At 42.0% G+C, this 23,754-nt stretch overlaps 1 protein-coding gene across 3 annotated transcripts in view; it reads left to right on the forward strand.

Moving 5' to 3' along the window:
- stard13b (StAR-related lipid transfer (START) domain containing 13b) overlaps window positions 1-23,754 on the forward strand; it is a 581,811-nt gene that overhangs the window by 293,557 nt on the left and 264,500 nt on the right. For all 3 annotated transcript variants that reach the window (XR_005944412.1, XM_041198861.1, XM_041198862.1), the window contains exon 4: window positions 17,146-17,179. Coding sequence is in view for 2 of the 3 variants with exons in the window: in XM_041198861.1 (XP_041054795.1) it covers window positions 17,146-17,179 (34 nt within the window). In the remaining variant the exon portion in view is untranslated. The remainder of the gene's footprint in view (window positions 1-17,145; window positions 17,180-23,754) is intronic.

A 23,754-nucleotide genomic window follows, 5' to 3' on the forward strand; every position in this document is an offset into this window, starting at 1 on the left:
GGTTGTGGTGAAGGCAAAGAGGGACTGAGGATCAGAAATCTGCCTTTGGAGTGTTCATTCCAGACATATTTAAAAAAACCACTGAGTGGGTGTTTGAAAACAACTGCCAGAACAATTCTCAGGGATAAAATGCAGTTACACAATACAGCACAATATTAAATGTGCAAAGGGCAGTGGCAAAAATTGTGACTGGTATGTACACAGCATTCCTGAAATCATATAGAGCATCCACAGGTTATCAGAACAAGCCCTGCTTTGTTCAATTTTTGTTTAGACTCCAGAATAGCAACTATTTTACAAGTGACATTGCGAACCAAAGAAATGCAATGTCCTTTATTCCTATCATCTAATTAACATCTTAGCCATGCAGCAACCTATGAATCTTTCTCATGTAGGATAAGTTCTACTCCATGGAAAGAATTTTGTGTACAATATTCGGAGGATAGAAGACAATTGTGGAGAAAATGTGAACCAAAATTATAAATAGAGAGACATAAGTGAGAAAGGTTGTCAGTGCTGGGAATTGGAAATGAAGTATAAAATGTTGAAAAAACACAAAAGATTGCTTGGCATCTGAAAAAGAAAGGAAAATTAATAGTTTGGTTATGATTCATCGGTTGCAGGTTCCCATTTAAAAAATGAATTTGTCTTCAGTTTGGACTAGCTGTGTATTCCTTAATTATGAGATTTTCCTTGTTTTCAGTTGTCTCTTTTACATCTCCAAATCTTCCTTTTGGTTCACATCAGTAACTAAAATCGATTGTATAAAGAAATGGTTGGGTTGTTACAGAGAATCGGCATGTTGCAGCTCCAAAGCGCTCTGCCATGGGTGACAAGATTTGTGCTCATACCCAGTTTTTCATGCACAATAACAACTTATTCTTGTGGAGCACCTTTAACGTAATGAAATGTGCCAGGCACCTCGCACTGCTTCTTCAGTGACTTTTCCTCCATCATAAGGTCAGAAGTGGAGATGTTTGCTGATGACTGCATAATGTTCAGTACTATCTGCAATTCCTCAGATACTTAAGGAGTCTGTGCCCATATGCAGCAAAACCTGGACAACAGCCAGGCTTGGACTTGCAAGTGGTTAGTAACATTCGTGCCACACAGGTGCTAGGCAATGGCCATCTCCAACAAGAGAAAATCTAACCATCTCCGCTTGACATTCAATGGTATCACCATTGCTGAATCCCCCACCATCAACATCTGGGGGATTAGCATTGACCAGAAATTGAACTGGACCAGAGATATAAATACTGTGGCTACTGTGAGCAAATCAGAGTCTGGGAATTCTTTGGAGAGTAACTCATCTCCTGACTCCCCAAAGCCTGTCCGTCATCTACAGGGCACAAGTTAGGAATGTGATGGAATACTCTCCACGTACCTGGATGAATGCAGCTCCAACAACACTCAAGAAGCTTGACATCATCCAGAACAAAGTAGCCAGGTTGATTAGCATTCCATCCACCATCTCAAACATTCACTCCCTCTGCCACTGACACACAGTAGGAGCAGAGTGTACCATATGTAAGATGCACTGCAGCAACTCGCCGAGCCTCTTTCGACACCATCTTCCAAACCTGTGACCTCTACCACTTAGAAAGACAAGGGCGCACACAAGGGAACACCCTAACTCTGAACTGTTTCTTTTAGCCATCAATATTTGCTAATATTTGTCCTGATTATGAGTTTGGTTGTTGATTAAAATCTGTCCTCAATATTGTTCCTCCTGTCTTTTTTTTCTTTTATTTGGAACCAAAGCAGGATACTAAACGATGACCCTGAAATTATACTGTTTAATATATGTGTACAAGTGCCTACTTATTTTGTCAGAGGTGAAAACCTTTCAAATGAGCTGGCACATTCACTAAAATAGCAGAGAGAGGAATTTTAGATAGTTGTGATAAGCATTCCTGAGCCATTATAACAGAGTAAAATTTAAGGTCTTTTGTGTTTATTACAAATTTGTGTACACCACAGATAGCTTCTTGGATTCAAGAGCTATCAGTCACTTCTGTAAGTGCATCTCAAGCCTCTTATGTGCCGAACTGCTCAATATATACTTAGAGTATAATCAAGGTACTCATTTGAGATCTGAATTAGATATTCATATCCTTCATATGTGCCCTCATGTGATTCTCCAACTTTTCTGAAGGTAGACCAAAATAAACATGTAAGATAGGGCCAGATATGAATCATTATATTGCTTTATTTTACAACAAATGGACATGCACACCAACAATTATGATTGGACTCAGAACATGGCAAATGTTATACTGATTGAATTAAGACAAAACCAGGGGAAGAATTTTATCTGTTTTGCTCCCTCCCTGATAACGGAACAAGAAGCATGCTCCACTTCCAGTCTCTTGCTATTTGCTCGTTCCTACGCAATTACAATTAAAATTTAAAGTGCTGACAGTGTGCACGGAGACACATATGATCACGCGGTAGGGGAAGCTTTTCAGTGCTGAAACACGCTGTCAGTTGACCATGCAGCAGGTACAGGCCGTCTATAAAAGATGGACAAACAGGGAGACTTTTCATCACAGCCACAACTTTGCTGCTCAATTCCGTTACCAATAACAAGACTTGAGAGCACAAAGGTGGCACGGATGGTTTACAAATTTAAATTTTACTTATAAATATTTCATTTTACATTGGTTTCACTTTAGTCATGTGGGCATTATCATTATTTGTTGGGACGAGCTTAGTCAGAGATATAAATGTACTGGCATGCCTCGTGGTTAACATGCATTGATGGTTACGGGGGAGTGAGGGACATTTCTTTATTGTGGAAGAAACAATGATGTGTTTCTGCTTTCACACTTTATTGAATGTTCATGTTAGGGACCAGATTGTACTCACCACTCTGTGGGACATGGCTGAACTTGCAGGCTCAGCTGGCTCTCCCTACTATGCATTATAAAGGACGTTCGAGAGCAATCTCAGAGGGGATAATCAAAATGTTGTATGTGAACTCAAAGTCCTGTAAGAACACTGCCAGGCAGCACTCTGAGAAGGACCCATATTTGGACAGTACTGAATAATGCCCTTCATGCCCCTCATTTTCTTATCTTAACTGACTTTTTCTGCCACACCCAACCCCCATGCCCACACCACATAAAGGACATCAGGCCCTTCCCTCTTCCACTCCATGATCCTGAGCCGACTCCCCTTGCACCCCCCACCCACTCCTCCCACCACCACCACTACTGACTCACCCTTCTCGAGCCTCCATGCAGGTTGCCATTCTCCTGCTCCCCTCCCTTGTACTGCAGTATTCAACAATGAAAACCACTGGCTTCAAACACAGTTGCACAAAACCCAACTGTTGCATGCCACCTTAAAACGAACCAGAACCAGTGTCACGAGATTTTCGTGCATTGCTGACTTTATCTTCAAGGTAGGATGTAATTAAGAAAAGCTTTACCCTAATGAGTATTCATGGCATGCAAATGTATTACATGTGAGAGTATGCCACAGGATGCCATGAGGCCCAACATGCCACAAACATGCTGTTGACTTAATCTCTCCACCTCAACCTGGCATTGGGAAATTGAAATTTCAACTCCCACCTAATTCAGTCATTCTGTATGCCACATTTCCCACTCTTGCAGACTCCATAAAATTCCCCACCACCCACTTAACACATTATGCTTTCTCATGCCAGTGAGTTATCATGCATAACTCCAACAAAATAACTCTTAACTAGCTTCCTGCATTCTGCTTCTGAGCCTGGCAAATCCTTATCCTGGCAGCTTTCTGTTTACAAACCTGAGTAGGTGGTTCTGGCCTGAGGGCAGGGAACGCATCAGACAATGTCTGCTGACCACCCATGGACCTCCCAGCATAATACAAATGGGTGTTTATCAAATACTGAGATCTGCTGATCGATTAATCATCGCTTACAATATTTAGGGAAACAACTTCAAAATTTAGAACGGGAAAATGTGAACTTGTCCAGTTTGGCAGGAAGAATAAAAAAGCAGCATTTTTGGCAGACTGGTACAGAAGGTAAAGTCGCACGGGATCAGAGGTGAGCTGGCAAGATGGATACAGAATTGGCTTGGTCATAGAAGACAGAGGGTAGCAGTAGAAGGGTGCTTTTCTGAATGGAGAGCTGTGACTAGTGGAGTTCCGCAGGGATCAGTGCTGGGACCTTTGCTGTTTGTAGTATACATAAATGATTTGGAGGAAAATGTAACTGGGCTAATTAGTAAGTTTGCAGATGACACTAAGGTTGGAGGAGTTACAGATAGTGAAGAGGATTGTCAAAGGATACAATGGGATATAGATTGGTTGGAGACTTGGGCGGAAAAATGGCAGATGGAGTTTAATCCAGACAAAAGCGAGGTAATGCATTTTGGAAGGTCTAATACAGGTAGGAAATATACAGTAAATGGCAGAACACTTAAATGCATCGATGGGCAGAGGGATCTGGGTGTACAGGTCCACAGGTCACTGAAAGTGGCAATGCAGGTGGATAAGGTAGTCAGGAAGGCATATGGCATGCTTGCCTTCATTGGCAGGGGTATTGAGTATAAAAGCTGGGAAGTCATGCTGCAGTTGTATAGAACCTTGGTTAGGCCACACTTGGAATATTGCGTGCAATTCTGGTCACCACATTACCAGAAGGATATGGAGGCGTTGGAGAGGGTACAGAGGAGGTTTACCAGGATGCTGCCTGGTCTGGAGGTTATTAGCTATGAGGAGAGGTTGGAGAAACTTGGATTGTTCTCACTAGAGTGACGGAGATTGAGGGGTGACTTGATAGAAATTTACAAAATTATGAGTGGCGTGGACAGAGTAGATAGTCAGAAGCTTTTTCCCGGGGTGGAAGAGTCAATTACTAGGGGACATAGAGTTAAGATGAGAGGAGAAAACTATAGAGGAGATGTGCGGGGCAAGTTTTTTACGCAGAGGGTAGTGAGTGTCTGGAATTCGCTGCCAGAGGAGGTGGTGGAAGTAGGTATAACAGTGGTTTTTAAGAGGCAGCTTGACAAATACATGAATAGGATGGGAATAGAGGGATACGGACCCCGCAAGTACAAAATGTTTTAGTTGACGGGCAATATGATCGGCGCAGGCTTGGAGGGCCGGAGGGCCTGTTCCTGTGCTGTACTTTTCTTTGTTCTTTGTTATTAAAATGGGGAGAGATTGCTGAGAACTCAGAACTCTGAGATACAGCGCAATCTGGGTATCCTGGTACACAAATCACAAAAAGTTAGTATGTAGGTACAAGTGATTAGGAAGGCAAATGGAATGTTGTTGTTTATTGCGGGGCGAATGGAATATAAAAATAGAGATGTTTTGCATAGGTATCGGTGAGACCACATCTACAGTACTGTGTACAGTTTTGGTCTCCTTATTTAAGAAAGGACATCATTACATGAGAAGCAGTTCAGAGAAGATTCATTTGACTGATTCCTGGGATGGAGGGGTTATCTTATGAGGAAAGGTTGAACAAGTTGGGCCTGTATCCATTGATGTTTAGAAGAATGAGAGGCGATCTAATTGAAACATATAAGATTCTGAGCTGACTTGACAAGGCGGATGCAGAAAGGATGCTTCCCCTTGTGGGAGAGACTAGAACAAAAGGACGCAGTTTAAAAATAAGAGGTCTCCCATTTGTGATGGAGATTAGGAGGAGTTTTTTTCTCTCAGAGAGTAGTTAGCCTATGGATCACTCTTCCTTAGAGAGCACTGGAGGCAGAGTCACTGAATATTTTTAAGGCTGAGTTAGATAGATTCTTGACTGACAAGGGAATCAAAGCATATGGGGGCTAGGAAGGGAAGTAGTGTTGAGGCCAGAATCAGATCAGCCACGATCTTATTCAATGGTGGAGAAGGCTTGAGGGGCTGAATGGCCTATTTCTGCTCCTAATTCTTATGTTCTTATTTAGCTCGTTTGAGTTTTAACCACCTTTCACTTTAATGGATGGAATTTTCCCACTCCCGCAAGTGGCGGGAATTGTGTCAGGCAGGGGCACTAAATTTGGCAGTTTTCTGCCAGCAGGAAATTGGTTTGGAATTTCGTTGTCCCAACTTTGATGGTGAGTTGAAGGTGGTTCAGGTTTCCCACTAATTGTTGTCAGGAACTGCACTTGTAATATTTTGCATCTCATGAATGCTCATTAAAAGGTCAATTCACCAGAATTATGTTCCCTCCCCAAATTAAGTGCTCCACCAGCAGATAATTAGAATGGTCTGGTTCCCAACTGTACATAAGTCGGGGGTGGGGGGGGGGGGGGGCGTGCACATTTTATGGCGGGGCGGGCAGGAAGTCGCCCCCCCCGCCGTTACATCATGGGGTCGAAGATCCTGGCACCATATTTAAACAGCACCCAGATAGACATTCACTCATTGCAGGCCAGGACCTCCATATGACTGCTTCAGAGTCCTCATTGACTGCAGCTCGTACCGCAGAAGCTCGCAGATGTGAGCAACCACATCCCAGGACATATGAGGGCGCCTCCAACATTGATTTTTGTTCATCTCTAGTTAAGAGCACAGCCGGTGATACATCCATAATTGGACCAATGCTCACCAGTGCAGTGCACGTTGTTTGCCAGCATTTTGATCTTATAGAGGCCCTGCTGCCTCTTGCTGCTCAAGCCCTTGCTCCTCATGGTCCTGTGCCAACCAGCAATGGACCCTTAAACATTTTCCTATATATAAAAATATATGACACAGTCACGAGGGGACATGTTTAAATAAATTGTTAATCCATGTATTTAATATTTGCAGCAGCGATTCAATCTCCCTGAGGCAGCTCCATGCCTCAGGGAAATTGAAGCGCCCTTTCGCGCACATGCACGAAAGAACGCTGTCCTTGACTCTCTCTCCTCCCCCCGCCCACACAGATAGCGCTGAGTGCTACTGCTCGTGTCATACACTGGGTGGGTCTTAATTGGTCCTCCCACATAAAATGGTGGCACGGAGCCGATCGCAGGCAGCGATTGGCTCCGCGCCCACCCCACCTGCTCCCACTGAGCCCACCCGCCACCTGAAAAATTCAGGCCCAGGCTTCATGTACATAGTCAGCATTTCATCAATAATTCAGAGCTTTCCAGGTGCTGCATGCTCAATCAAGACTCCCTTCAGGAAGCCCCACCCCTCAGTTTTTCCATGCTTAGGGTTCATAGGTCAGAGCCTCCCGGAACATCACGTGACCCCTGATAGACAGCTGGAGAGATTATACCCATAATTACCACAGTGGCACTACCACCATGCTAAATGGGAAAGATTTCGAACAGTTTGAGCAACTCAAGACTGGGCACCCATGGAGGTGCTTGGGCCATCAGCAGCAGCAGAATTGTATACCAACACAATCTGTAATTTCATGGCCCAGCATATCTCCCATATTACCATTACCACCGAGCCAGGAGATCAACCCTAGTTCAGTGAAGAGTGCAAGAGAGCATGACGGGAGCAGCACTTGGCATACCTAAAAATGAGGTGTCAACTTGGTGACGCTACAACATAGGACTACTTGCATGCCAAACAACATTAGCAGATGGACACAGCTAAGTGATTCCATAAGCAAGGGTTCAGGCCGAAGCTCTGCAATCCTGCCACATCCAGTCATGAATGGTGGTGGACTAATCAACAGCTCATTGGAGGAGGAGGATCCACAGGTATCCCCATCCTGAATGATGGGGGAGCCCAGCACGTCAGTGCAAAAGATAAGGCTGAAGCATTTTCAACAATCTTCAGCCAGAAGTGCCGAGTGGATGATCCATTTAGCCCCCTCCGGAGGTCCCCAACATAATGGATGCCAAACCTCAGTCAATTTGATTCACTGCATGTGATATCAAGAAATGGCTGAAGGCACTGGATAGTGCTAAGGCTATGGGTCCTGACAATATTCTGGCAATATCACTGAAGACTTTTGCTCCAGGACTTGCCTCGCCCCTAGCAAAGCTCTTCCAGCACAGCTACAACACAGCCATCTATCCAGCAATATAGAAAATTGTTCCGGTATGTCCTCTACACAAAAAGTAGGACAAATCCAATCCAGTCAATTACCACCCCATCAGTCTACCCTCGATCATCAGTAAAGTGATGGAAGGGGTAATCACCAGTGCTATCAAGTGGCACTTGTTTAGCAATAACCTGCTCACTGACACTCAGTTTGGGTTCTGCCAGGATCATTCAGCTCCTGACCTCATTACAGCCTTCATTCAAACATGGATAAAAGTGCTGAACTCCAGACGTGAGGTGGGAGTGACTGCCCTTGACATCAAGGCTGCATTTGACTGACTATGTCACCAAGGAGCCCTAGCAAAAGTGGAGTCAATAGGAAAGGAGTGAAAACTCTCCGCAGGTTGGATTCATACCTAGCACAAAGGAAGATGGTTGTGGTTGTTAGAGATCAATCATCTCAGTTTCAGGAGAACACTGCAAGAATTCCTCAGGGTAGTGTCCTAGACACCACCATCTTTAGATGTTTCATCAATGACCTTCCTTCCATCACAAGGTCAGAAGTGGGGATGTTTGCTGATGATTGCACAATGTTCAGCACCATTCGTGACTCCTCAGATACTGAAGCAGTCCATGTCCAATGCAGCAAGACCTGGATAATATCCAGGCTTGGGCTGAAGAGTGTCAAATAATATTCGCGCTGTACAAGCGTCAGGGAATGACTACCTCTAACAAAACAGAACCTAATTATTGCCCCTTGACATTTAATGCTGATTCCCTTAATATATACATCCTGGCGTTACCATTGAGCAGAAACTGAACCAGACTAGCCATATAAATATTGTGGCTACAAGAACAGGTCAGAGGCTCGGAATCATGCGGCAAATAACTCATTTCCTGACTCCCCAAAGTTTGTCTGCCATCTACAAGGTACAAGTCAGGAGCGTGATAGAATATTCTCCACCTGCCTGGAATGGTGCAGTTCCAACACTGTTCAAGAAGCTTGACACCATCCAGGACAAAGCAGCCTGCTTGATTGGCTCCCCATCCACAAACATGTACTCCCTCCACCACCAAAGCACAGTGGCAGCTGTGTGTACCATCTACAAGATGGTGTGCACCACAACAACTCATCAAGGCTTCTTCGACAGCACCTTCCAAACCCATGACTTCAACAACCCAGAAGTACAAGGGCAGCAGACACATGGGAACACCACCATCTGGATGTTCTTCTCCAAGCCACTCACCATCCTGACTTGGAAATATATCACCGTTCCTTCATTGTCGCTGGATCAAACTCCTGGAATGCCATCCCTAACAGCACTCTGGATGTACCTCACCACATGGACTTCAGCGGTTCAAGAAGGCAGCTCATGACCACCTTCTCAAGGGCAATTAGGGATGGTCAATAAATGCTGGCCTAGCCAGCAATGCCCACTTCCCATGAATGAATAAAAGAAAATGTGTGCACACACCACAGACACCATTTTAGATCCCTAAGAACACTTGTAGTGTCCAAAAAACAGGTGCCACCAAGCCCAGTTTCTTACTCTATTTTATATTTATTTTAAAGCATTTTTTCGTCCAATAAAAGCATCTATTCTCCATGGCAACACCTCTACCAGTCAGAGTCCACTTGCCAACCAGTCAGAACTCTCTTCTCATGCAGTATAAATTGTTGTCCCCTTTACAATTGGTATTGTTGCGAATTCTATCCTGATGAGTGCAAGACAAAAAGCTTTGACAGCATGTCTCTTTTTCAGCAATAAAAACGTCTACACAATGACCAGAAAGCTGACTGTAATAGAAAAATCTACAAAACATAAGGATAAAAGGAAGTGCTTAAACAAAGATGGAACCTACTGAAGTAGCTCTTACAATACAAAACTTTCACATCAGACCAGTGACTTCCAAGGCTTCTTAATGCAAACTACAGCATGCCCTGACAAGTCAAATTTAAATGAACAAGAATGGTTGATTTTAAAGGATGCAAATTACGGCCCACGTATTCTGGTGAAGTTTTGTGTATCCAGAACATCATGCAGGGGACACCTGCTGCAAGCTTTCCTGCCTGCAGTCAGCGTGAGTTCTGAACCATTTTCATAATTGGTCCGTTTTTGAATAATCTTGGTGAATTGCCAGGGATCAACCAGTGTTGGCAGGCAACTGATGGTAGAAGATTCGACAGCTCCTTCACAAAGCTGAGCCAGTGATGGAGACTTAAAGGAGAGGTAAAAGCAATCCCAGAAAGTGGCACAGAAAAATAGGCATCAGGTGGGAAGAAACAAAAAACATTTTAATAAGTCTTACTGGTTTTTGAGTGGCCTGCAGCAGTCCATATAAAAACTGCTGGTTAGAACACTCTATTGTTAAGTTCCAGTGGGTCAAGTGTGAACAGTGTGTGATTGCCACCTTGGCACCTGAAAATTGTATCACCAATTGTATGTCTGTCCTAAGAACCCAATTTCCATACCTTAAGGTGGCACTCACCTGCAACAGGCAGATGTTCTGGCCATCAGTAAAGGGACCCAATGGAAATGGCAGTGGGTATATTAACATGAGAATGGGCCAGTAATTAGTGCGCTGCAATATTCTCCATGTTACCATCCAATTCCTGAAAAGGGGGATGGAAATCAACCCCTCTCTTTCCAATCTCTACTTTTCTTCCACTTTTCCTTGTTTTTTCCAGCCACTTTGTGCCCCTTTTATAGGCTTTAAAGGCTGGAAAATAAATGTAGCCTTTGGAATGGGCCAAATATCTTAGGCCCCACAAGCAACCACTTGCCTTAATTGCTGTTTAATTGTGGCCTACAACCTTTAAGCAATGATGACACAATCAATGTTCTTCTTCTATCCATGTTGGCAAGCACCCACAGGTAGACACAATCTGAGCAAGAAGCTCACCGTGCATAAGTAATTAAGGTCAACACTGAAATATCCTTCAGTACTGGGAAATATGCTCCAGTGTCCCATTGCAATGCTCACCCGACAAACCCCTTTAACATATTTTCACTATAGATAAAACTATGCTATGTCCATGCCCACATTTTTGAAAATTCAGGAATGTCCCCCTTAACAAAAACTAATATTTTAAAAAATTTTAGTCACTAATTCCAAATTTTGATGTAAGCTAAATTCCACAAATAAAGAAATGAATTTGAAGCTTTCTGGATGCTTATCATTGTAAAGTAGCAGTCAATCAAATCATAAAGCCAAATTGTTGCCAATAAGAAAATTGGAAGTTTTCTGTTTGTTAGTCTGCCTTTATTTTGTTGATATCTAACAGCTGTTTTGAACTTATGTTGTATTTTGATCATGGACAAAATTTTTAGCTCAGCGTGTGGGCACGTGCCCAACCCGACTGAGCGCAAAATGACGTGCATTGACGTAGGGTGAGTACCTGATGTCAATGCACAGTCACATGATATTTCGGTTGGCAGGCGCGCCCACTGACAATTAAAAGGCCTTTTAAATTATCAAATTAAGTTAAATTTTTTGTTGCCCGGCCAACCAAGCAGTCTTTACATTTTTTGGGAAACCTCATCCACAGGCGAAATGAGATTTCCTAAAGCAAATAAAAATAAAAATTTTAAATCTTAATTAATAACATGTCCTCTCATATGACAGAGTCACATGAGGGGATATGTTTAATTATATTTTTAATTTTTTTTATATATGACTCTTCATCTCATGTTCATAGATTATCAAGCATACACCGCGCGCATGCGTGAAAATCAAGTTCGCCCCGTCCGCATTTCCTTCCCCCGCCCGCACAGGCAGCACTGCCACTCGTGTTCCACAGTGGGTGGGCCTTAATTGGCCTGCCAGCGTGAAATCGCAGTCCGGCACCAATCGTGGGCGGTGTTCGGCTTCCCGACCACCCCCATCGAGCATGTCCAACAGGGGCTAAGTTCTGCCCCATGTGTGCTAATTTAGCTCATTGCTTGCAGTGGGCAAGCTGTAGCTAATTTATTCAACATTTTCTACTACCCATGTCAAGTTTGCTATTTCAATTTTGTGTCACATAGTACAGGAATAACTCAAGCCACATTCCATTGAACCCCATGCCCTGTCAGTGGCTGTAAAGGTAACCATCGCTCTCAACATCTATGCCTCAATATCTTTCCAGGACTCAGTGGGACATCTATCTGGTACATCCCAGTCAGCTGCACACAGCTGCATTCAGGCAATCACTAATGCCCTGTTTTCTCATGTGGGGGATCACATTCGTTTCCCTATAGATTTGGCATCTCAGATTCAGAGAGCTATAGCCGTTGCCCAATTAGCAGACTTCCCTCAGATATATGATGTTAATGATTGTACCCATGCTGCCCTAAAGGCCCCAACTCAACATGCAGACACCTTTGGCAACTGGAAGTCCTTCCACTCAATCAATGTGCAAATGGTTTGTCACCACAACAAGGCCTTCCTCTATGTGTGTTGTGATGAAAGTACAATAATTTTCATAATATTTTTCTGGTTCATTGTGGAGTAGGTTTATGTGTGTGATTACAGTTGGGTCTGTCTATGTGATTTAATTACATTTGGAATCAAGACTGTAAGCTTGAAATCATCAAAAGAAGTTAGGTGTAAAAATGTGCTTGACATGCCAATGAGTAAACTTGGATGCTGGCTTAGCATGTAAGGTGTGAAGAGAATTTGCATTTTTAGATAAATGAAGGGATTGTTTGGATTTCAAAGGGATCTTAGTCTGCTTACATCTAGCCAGATAACCAAAGCTAAGGAGTGTGTTTATTTTTCCCAAACGTTACTGACAATATTGGCAACATGAAGTTTTTATATTTTGAGGAAGATAGTTTCAAAGACATATGGAACAACATAATTTACATATTAAAGAGATAAAAACACATAAAAAGGAGAATGAAAGGCTATGTAAGGAGAAGGCCATGTAAGATCCAGGAGTGTGTGAAACAGCCGTCAATAAGCCTCCAGCCATTTGTGCACAAATCTGCTGCATAAAGTCACCAGTGTTGGGGAAAAGCCATTTGGACTTCCATTGTCAAGTGGTACAGTGTTAACTTGCTGATTTTGTTTTAAAATAAAATATATTTTGGCCTTAAGGGGGTGGGTAACTGGGAGTCAGGTTAATTAGGAATTTTAGGATTTATTATAGTAGTAAGTAATTGTAGTATGTGTTTGAAATCTTTTATTTTGTTAATAAATATTTTAATTTAATTTTTTACATCTCTAAAGGTCTTGGTGGACTCATTACTTCTGAATTCAGTGCACACATCTTCTCGTAATAAATTAAAAATGGCAAAACCGTTGTGATAGTGTGGCCAAGTTTCCCATGTGGATTTGGTCTGCCTAGCACTCATCATCTGCAATATAACAGTGTGCAAGGTTCTCTGGCAGATGCCACGACACCTTCATACTAAGGAGTTCCCAGCTTCCTCAACTATTTCAGCCACCATCACAGATCCATGGTTGGCTTCTAGGGAACAAGGGCTATCCCTTAAGAACTTGGATAATGACCACCTTTAGGAACCCACAAATGGTGGCAGAGCGCAACTACAACAGCAGCCAAGTCGTCACCAGGAATGCCATCGAGCAGGCCATTGGCATTTTAAAGGTACGCTTCAGGTATCTCAATCACTCAAATGGAGCTCTGCAGTATGCCCCAGCAAGCATATCAAGAATAGTAGCAGTGTGCTGCATGCTGCACAACATTGCGCAGCTGGTGGGGAGGCGCCTATAAATTGATAACAATGAAGCCACATGCAGAGTTCCAGCCTCTGAAGAGGAGAAAGATGAAGAGGCAGAGAAAGCCCCTGTCTATTCCAAAGATTCCGAAACTGATGAGGATGAGGGAGCCGCCAATGGCAGAGCAGCTAGGAGTTGTGGCTATCTAGCCAGGGCTGACTCTGTGCAGGAGGGGATCAACACCAAATGGGTCCCTGTGTGAAATAGACTCTCATAAAGTCCTCCAATATCACAATGGTGACATACTTCCACTAAAGAACCTTTTACACTGCCTCCACAATTACTCAAGGGACTGCCTATCCCCCACAAGGGAGAGAATAAACATCAATGGGTTTGGCTCAGTCACATTCATATTGCTAAAACTCTCACCATCATAAGCATGAGCCTCATCATATTGCAAACACAGATGGTAATAAGTCATTCACAACCTGTCCCCCTCACATGAATGCAAGCGGCTGTAAATGAAGGTCTCATGCCACTAAATTGACAATAATCAAACCATGCCCACAATGCTGAGAGTACACGACGTAGGATTTACAATCCATCAGCATGTATATGGTTTTATGTTGTAGCATGCAGGCAAATAAGACATCTTGCACATCATGAGCCCGTAACTGTCTAACAACAGCTCTTTGAAAGAACTTGCACACCACTCTTTCGGTTAATGGCCCTTCTGACTTGGGCACCACATGCAGCATTCTTGGTTCCCAAAAACCTCTACTTACTACAGAAAGCACATCCTGTGACACTTGGAATACAAATGCAGTCTAAGTAATGAGCACAGTAGATGACCAATATTACCTGGACAATATATGGTCTGCCTAGCTGCGATGCCTACACCTAGGCCAATGTGTAACACTGCAGGGTGGATGAATGCCTTGCATCCAGCCCCCATGCTTGAGATGCATCTGATGCCCAGCATCTCCTCAAGGAGTCTGATTATTAAGCCCCCACCCAAACCCCAGAACCAAAAACCGTAGTTCAGGCAGCCATTTTTAAAGATTGGGTTTGTGGACCTGAGAATTTTCCAGATTCTGCGGGCCCAACTCATGGTCAAAAATCCAGACATGTGTTTGGGTAGCATGGTGGTGGTGGGGGGGGGGGGGGGGGGGGGGGTGGGGGGGGGAGGTTTCAGACTTTCCTGTGACTCCTGTTGTATTTAAAGTTAATACTCACTAGGCTCTGACAAGAAGAATGACCATCCAGAGGATGAGTGCACCATCAGGAATAGCAGTCTTATCCACATTCACTGTTACCACCTGGTAAAGGCACTGGAAAAATGTTGTCAGATTTCTTTTCACTGGAAAATCTAGGCCATTTTGTCAATATGTTGTTAATATAAATATAAATTTTAATAATCTGCAATTCCTTGGCCCAGTGCAAACAATTTTAATTTCAGGATCTTTTTTTAAAACAGCTCTGTCGCTGTCACATATCATTGCTGCCTCACTGTGATCAGAGTAAGATTACAATCCTAATGAGTTGCTAATTACTTAAAACTGACAGTGGCAATCCTGGTGTTGTAAGCATTGGGCAGTAAGGCTTTCTTTTTATTGTAAATTAATATTTGCTTTTTCTCGTAAATCTGATGAAGCAACCGTACACGGGAGCAGATAACTTATCTCAAGTGATAACCAATACATTTCTGAATGGCTTCACCAGTCTAAAGAAAAACATATTGGCAGTGATTTCAACAAATAAACACTAGTAGGATCTGCACAGACAAAACACATTACAGTCAGACCATCAAAACCAGGTTTTGAACTCTGAAGCTCTTGTGACTCATTTTTCCTGTGTGGCTTTGACAAGTTTGGTACACTGCACACTGGCTGGAATCTGAGTGAATGAGCGCCGAGGAGGCGGGAAGTGCTAAATTCAGCAATATATGTGAAATACAGGAAAGAATTTTGCAAAAGGAAGGGAAGGTTGGGACTAAGAACAGAGAAATATTACAATTTGAACTCATTTAAATCAGCTCTTTTTATTTGGATGCTTTGTTTAGAATATATAGTTGAGTGAGTGCATTATTTCAGTTTGTTGATTTTCCAATTTGTGACTATGGTGCGTTATCTCTACTATTTTCTAGATTTTTAATTTATGTTTAAAGTTATCCATGCTTTTGCACTTCAGCTGATGTGTAGTGCTGGTGGTGCAAGACCAGCTCTATCAGATAGTCTTCCTACAGATGTCAAAATGTTCACCTTCAAAATCAGAATGCAAGAAATCTCATTCAGTGGATTTCTCAAGTTTAGACTAAATCAAACCAGAATATCCCAAGCTTCTACTGGGTTGACATCCGGAAGGTTTATTTGTAATCAATGAGGATGGCTGGCCGATCATAAGGGCTACAGATAGATGGGAACACCACTACCTGGAAGTTCCCTTCCAAGTCACTCATCATCCTAACTTGGAAATATAGTGCCGTTCCTTCACTGTCGCTGGGTCAAAATTATTGTCAAGACCCTGGAACTCCCTTCCTAACAGCACTGTGGCAGTACCTACATCACATGGACTGCAGCGGTTCAAGAAGGCATCTCACCAACAACTTCTCAAGGGCAACTAGGGATGGGCCCAGCCAGCGAAGCCCACATCCAATGAATGAATAAAAATGGGTAAATTAGAAGAAAAACAAAAAAACTGCAGGTGCTGGAAATCCAAAACAAAAACAAAAACAAAAACAGAATTACCTGGAAAAACTCAGCAGGTCTGGCAGCATCGGCGGAGAAGAAAAGAGTTGACGTTTCGAGTCCTCGACCCTTCAACAGAACTCTTTTCTTCTCCGCCGATGCTGCTAGGTCTGCTGCGTTTTTCCAGGTAATTCTAATTTTGTTTTGGGTAAATTAGAATGTTAAGCTTTGATTGGAAACCATGTAGGAGAAGCTGTTCCGAAGATAAAAACCTTGACAAATCAGTAGGAAACCAACTCAGCTGCTCTTCCCTAGTAAGTAGCTCTGGAGTCTCATATTTGAGACTAGATCTGCCTTGGAGCAGAACACAACAGACTCTGAACTTCACTATGTATAGCTTACTTCATCTTGGGTGGCTGCTGAAAGTCCAGTGTTAGCAATTCCAGTGTTGCACACAGAACTGAATCTCTCTGATAATTGATAAGTACAGCAAATATTGGGGGTTAAATAATTAAGAAACCAACTGAATTATATTGAAGGGAACAATAAAGTTCAAAAATCTGGTAACTCTGCTTCTGTTTCTTAACTTGCCAAATATTCTCTCTGGTGTCTTTGTTCTTAGCCCTGAGTTATCCATATTTAATGATTTGAGCACAGTACAATGGTTACTGTGAATTCTATATTGGATTTGAACTTGTATTACCTGGATAATTGCCCTCTCTGTCCAATTCCACAGTGTTTAAGTGGGTCACCAGCGCTGGTTAGTATCTCAAGGACTGTAACCTGGTTGGCTTTAGATGTGTTAGCTTTTAAGCTTATCTGGACCTTGGTCAAGTTAAACTGAAAATTATCTTTTTTCTTTTAGGCACTGCTGCTGAAGTTGAACCAGGAGGCAGCTGGTGAGTTTGATTTCTTTGAGAGTATCGCAGTCTGAGCTCATTCTCTTACCTGCAAAAATTTTAATGGGCTATGCATGTTACAATAAAAGTGCAGCACATAGTACAGAGGGAATATCCTGTACAATTTTTCCACCCAGTAGTAAATATCGCAACAGCTGAAATTTCCTATTTTATTATACCATGGGCAGAATTTTCCTCGTTGTGGGGGGAAGTTTAGGAGCGGGCGTGTGGAGGCACGCCTCCGATCGGCGTCCCGGATTGGGGGCGCACCACCATTTTACGTGAGTGGGCCAATTAAGGCATGCCCGGCGTAATGTTCGCCAGGAAGTGCTATTTGATCCCTGTCGGGGCGGGGCGGGGGATTCCCCGAGCCGAGAGTGTGCTCTTTCATGCATGCGCACAAAAGAATGCATTCATCTCCCTGAGGCTAAGTGCTGCCTCAGGGAGATCGGCTCCACAATAAAAATTGGAAAAAAAATTTCCCTAACATATCCCCTCATGTGACACTGTCATATGAGTTGGGACATGTCCATCACTTCCAAATACACTTTTATTACATTTTCAAAACCTGCATGAAACCTCATCCCACCTATGGTTGAGGTTTCATGCTTTTTCTAATGCCCGCCAGGGCTCCCGGCCTGCCTGCCAACCTTAAGGTTGGATGGGCAGGTCCATTAATGACTTTAATGACTTTGTCAGTGGCCTCAATTGGCCATTGACAGGTCGGCGGGCGCACAGCTGATTCTGCTGAGCCCCCGCCTACCTGAAAATTTAAATGGGGCAGGGTGACGTCGAGAGTTCAGTCCAACTTCACCGCGCATCATTTTACGTGTTGGCGAGTGGGCCCCGACCCCCCACTCGCTGACCGGGAAATCCTGGCCTATAGGTTGTAAAGGGTTTCAAAACAAATGGGAATAAGAATGCTTTTCTGGCATTGCTTTGTTGTTTAATTCTTATTTAAATCTGAACAATTTACAACATATTCTGCCTTTTCTGAGGGAAGAATTAAATAATTGCAATACAAACTTATTTATTAAACCTGTTTAATTATAAGATGGCAAACCTCTATCAATTTCAAGTCACAGGCAGAACATTGTAATTTATAGAAAAATATCTCTGTTTTAAATGATCTCTAACTGCTTCTAAATCAAAGTCTATAGTATTTTAAAACTTGATAGAAATCAGTGTAGCACTTATTAAGAGTCATTTTGACTGAATAATCTTTATTCTTTTTCTTATATCTACTTTTTCTTCAGAGCTAAAATTATCTTGAAATATTTCATGTGCTTTTCCGCACCTTCACAACTAATGCTGTTATATCCTGAAACTACACCTGCTGAACACATTTCTGCGAACATTTCCTTGATCAGATATTGTTTCATGTTTACCTAATAATTTCACATAGTAAGTTGATTAATTGGAGAACAAGGTACAGCCAGTAGTTTTACTTGGCCTTCATATATAGCAGCAACATGACAACACCTTTGACTACATTTGACTCTTAGCAGCTTTGAGTTGGTTTGTACCCCATTTATCTTTTAGCACTGCCTTGAGAGGCAATGCTGAAGTATACATAAGACATTACCTCTGTAGGCATTGAACACCACACTGTGAGGTTAATTTTGTTTCTCGCTCCAAGAGCTAAACTACCACTGGTGCCATTTGCTGTCAGAGTCTTCATTTATTTCTGACAATAGATGGATTGAATTCTCAGCCCAGCTGTAGAGTTCAGCAAAATTGTTTTCACACTGTTGCCTTACACAGATCTTCCCTCAATCCCCAAATAGGTTCTGATATGGCCAGAAGTGCGCAATTATAATATTTGAACAACTGCAATAATTGTTGCAATATTGCTGCTGCAAAAATTCACTGATCCACATAAATAGGAGTTTTCAAACAACAAAAATGTCACCATATTTCCACTGGGAGCAGCAGTATAAATGTGGTGTAAATTTTACTACTATTATCATTACTACATAACGTGAGGTGATGGTGTAGTGGTACTGTCACTGGGCTAGTAATCCAGAGACCCAGTGTAATGGGCTAGGGAACCGGGTTTGAATCCCACCATGGCAGATGGTGGGATTTGAACCTGGGTCCCAGACCATTCAAGTACCGCTGGTGGAAATTGAATTCAATAAAAGTCTAATGATGCCCATGAAACCATTGTTGATTGTCGTAAAAATCCATCTGGTTCACTAATGTCCTTTAGGGACCTGCAGTCCTTACCTGGCCTGCATGTGACTCCAGACCCACAGCAATGTGGTTGACTTTTAAATGCCCTTTGAACAATGACAATTAGCTAGCAACACCAGCGTTCCATGAATGAAAAAAAAAATCAGGAATTTTGCTTCATCAACTCAAAATGGCAAGAGATTGTTCCAAGCAACCTTATCAGTGTTACATTAACAATAAACAGATATGGTACAGCATCTTAGATACTTCTAGGTTGAAGTGCCACTGACATGGTAGAAAGTCTGCTTTGTCCGCTGACGAAGGATTGTAATATGCAAGTTGGGTTAGTCTCAATCTACTTCTTCTAAATCGTGTTCCTGCATTGCACAGTGGTTTGGGCCCACAGCAGAAAATTAATTGGTATTGTAGGGTTGCCAACTCTCCAGGCTCAGTCAATTAATTACCAGGCCACCCTAGAGAAATATCACAGGGACATTAAAAAAGTTGTTTTTCTTTTCATTTCCTTTGAACATTGCTCTTTACCAGATATAAAAATGTTGAAAATGGGGGAAAAAAAAGGCTGTCTGGCTGATGGTCAAGTATCATCCAATTAGGTAGAGTCTTTTTGCTTGCTATTGGTATAGGAAAGCAGTACGTCACGGGATGGATGTGTTGGCTGACTAATGGCTGGAACATGGGGCACGCCATGTGATGAAACCTCCAGGAATACATTTAATCATAATTGACAACACTAACATTCAGAGAGGCCACAGGAATCCTGTGAAAGGTTTAAAAGTCATTAATTTGCATTTGGGGAGGGAATTTCTGGGATTGGGCAGAGTCGAGGTATCTCTACTTTGGCTGAGCTATAGCATACCTGGGAATGCTTGACACTGGCACAGTATGTGAAAGGGGAGGAGTATCCCTGACCTTGATAAGCAGAAAAAATTAAGAGCAAAAAAAAGCCTTGGCAATTTTATTGCCCAACTTGGTAAAAGTTCAATGCAAAGTAACACTTATGCCTAACACTATTGAAACTATTGAATGTATCCCTCTATTATAACTTTGCTGTACTGTATTTTATTGTATCATTTGGGGCCTATTATAGATATTCTTTATCAGCCTATCTGCTTTTCCAGTCCTACTAAGGAAATATATTTATTTCCTTCTCCAATTTTCCCATTTTATTCTTCAGTTGTAGGGTTGGCATTCTACTTCCTGTTTGTCAGATTGCAGAAAGAATTGGGGGGAAACTGATCACCTTCTACAGGCTTCCAGCACCTTGCCGCATCTTAAATGATTTTCACTGGCATTGAGGAAGTATTCAAATAAAGTGTTAATGATTGGAAAAGTGTCCCAAATGATGTATCTTCCATTATAACACCATAGCAGTGCTGGACGCAAACAATCCAGGCGCGAGGATTGCTATAGTGTACGTACATGAGCATGGCGAGTGAACATCTGTGGGATATGTGACCACAGCATGAGGCATCACAATCAAGTCAAGTTCTCGCCTCAGAACAATTATAACAGAATAACAATGGAGGCCACGGCAGCCTGCAACACCTGCCCTGCTAAGGCTAATTCAGCAGCAACAAGTGGTTAAATCTGGGACCTACCTGTTTATGTAAGGCTCGGAGCCACATCGCATAGTGGATTTGCCCAATGAGCTGTCCGTTATTACTTTTTATAATTTATTTCCTCATTTTAAACTTCGGGTAACCATTGTTGGCAAGTGATCATTTACTCTAGGCATGTCAAAGCAAAGTCCTATTTGTATACCAGCTAGTAACCTTTCAAAAGTTCCCAATAGAATGGATTTTTAAACTTACATTTAATATTTTGCAACAGAATTCTGGAAATTTATCTTCCTAGCTAGTCAATTTTTCGTCCTTTGCTTCAGCTGCACTACTATAATGCAAATGGAGGAAAAATTACCTATGATATTATATATTAAAATTGAATTTGAACTGTAATCATTTACAATTCCTGATCAATTGATCTGTAACATAATAAGTGTACATTTTACAGAGTCAAACTGCAAAGCATTCAGTTACAATTCACCTGGGGACATTAATCACTGTGACCTCCTGCTACCTCTCAGACCCATCAGCAAGTGCACCTCACAGTACCACAATCTGCATTTTAAATCTAATGTACCAAGTGAAGAGTGAGAGAAGTAGCTATAGATTAATATGGTTCATCCCGTTGTGTACACCAAGCATTCGTAAGAATGTCAACAATTCAATGCCTCACTTCCCACTCTTTCCAATCTTCTTCCTGTGCAAACATTTTCAAAAAGTTCAGGTTACATGCTTGCACTTTTGCTTTGAATAGAGGTTTAAAGATTCAGTAATCGTAATCATCATGTTGTTTAGAAACATATGCGAATGCTGAGGGATGATAACCTGGTAACTCTAGAAATTGAAGGGTTGCCTCTCCACCAAGAAGGCTCTCAGTTCCAGTCTCAGGACTGCCTGATATTCACACTCCTTAGATTTAAGTGAGTTTCAGAATTTATGTTATGGGTTCAGGATTTTTGGGGGTAATTTTTCCACAGGAAGGTTCTAGAAGTGTATTACATTCAAACATTGAGCTTTTAAAGCAAAGCATACTTAAAAAAGTATTTATAAAAGCATCGCGATGAAAAGTGATTAAAATGCGAGTGCACTAGGCATTGCGGTAGTTTTCCCAATAACCAAAAAGAATAAGCAATTTGCTAGCCTCTCTAAGCAATCAATAAATTGTGTTCTGAGGTCCCTGGTCATGATCACTCAACAGCAGTTGTCAGCCATAGACTCTCCCCTCAGGTTGGGAATATAGGGAGAAAAAAAGGGACAAAAACTGATTGACAGTCAGATTATTAAGTGGAAATCTACTAGGGCAAGGTTTTACTGGTTGTAGAAGATTAGAATGTAGCAGGGTACTTAAATGTTATTTTGTTTCAGTCAAGAAAAATGACCTACTGATGTGTATTCATTATTTGTATTAGAACACAAAACAAGTGCAGGTTGAAGTGAGTTCATTCTTATTGCTATTACTCTGTGTTCATTTGCTGTCTCAGAGATAAAAGAGCTTAATAATTTGCCTTGACCTCATCTTACCGGTATCTTCTAGGTCGGCATTCAAAAAGTTTGGAGGTGTGCATCATGTGGCACCTCTAAAAGATGTGGAATCCAGTTTGTAGAATTACAGCCTTGAGTTCTGTTATTTCATAATTACGCACTAGGCAGTACGTACTCAACCCTAAGTGCAATGCTTATGGTAATGACTGGCCTGAAGCAATAGATAAGGTGATATACTAATATATATTTCCCAGCCAGGCAGCTCAGATCCAAGGAAAGGGAGAAAATTATAATGTTTAATTGTGGTTCACTTGAATCATGTATCCTGTTGGTAAACCATCCTAAACAGGTAATGCTGAATCAGTAATGCACCAATGCTTAGTGCCTTGAAATATTTGAATTCTGTTCTGTTCGACTGGGATTAAGTGAGGTGGTTATTGAGAGAAAGCACCAGTGCTTCTCAGTAGGAAGAAATAGAAAATGGCGTTACTTTGTCAATGATGAGAACTTTGGTCCAATGTGGAATGTATAAGATTTGGGTTTACTGCTCTATAAAAATGCAACATTTGCTAAATTTGTCTGAATTCTGCACATGCACTATATTACATTTTCAGTCTTGAATTAGGAATGATTTATTATTAAAATTGATAGGTTTAGGGTTATGTTTTGATTATGTATAAAACAGGTGATAGTAAATCAGCAATTAATTTTCTGTAAAACGGGCTAATGACATAGTATCACCCTTTTCCACATAGTCAAAATCTACTGCTTTGTATACTGTGTATCTGATCCATTCATTTTCTTTGATAGATTGGAAATTATTTATCCAATCTCTCCATTTCCCAGCACAAATAAAACTGTGAATACCTGAAATAAATAAAACTGGAAAACGTAAATTGCACAATGCTCAGCACCATTCGTGACTCCTCAGATAATGAAGCAGTCCGTGCCTATATGCAGCAAGACCTGGCCAACAGGCCTACGCTGATAAGTGGCAAGTAACATTCATGCCACACAAGTGCCAGGCAATGACCATCTCCAATAAGAGAGAATCCAAACATCTCCCTTGACATTCAATGGCATTACCATCGCTGAATCCTCCAATATCAACATCCTGGGGGTTATCATTGACCAGAAACTGTACTGAACCAGCTATATAAATCTGCAAAAGAGGTCAGAGGCTGGGAATTCTGCAGAGAGTAACTCACCTTCTGACTCCCCAAAGCCTGTCCACTGCCTACAAGGCACAAGTCAGGAGTATGATGGAATACTCTCCACTTGCCTGGTTGAGTCCAACTCCAAGAACAATCAAGAAGCTCGACACCATCCAGGACA

Source organism: Carcharodon carcharias, chromosome 11 (genome assembly GCF_017639515.1).
Source record: "Carcharodon carcharias isolate sCarCar2 chromosome 11, sCarCar2.pri, whole genome shotgun sequence".
NCBI lineage: Eukaryota > Metazoa > Chordata > Chondrichthyes > Lamniformes > Lamnidae > Carcharodon > Carcharodon carcharias.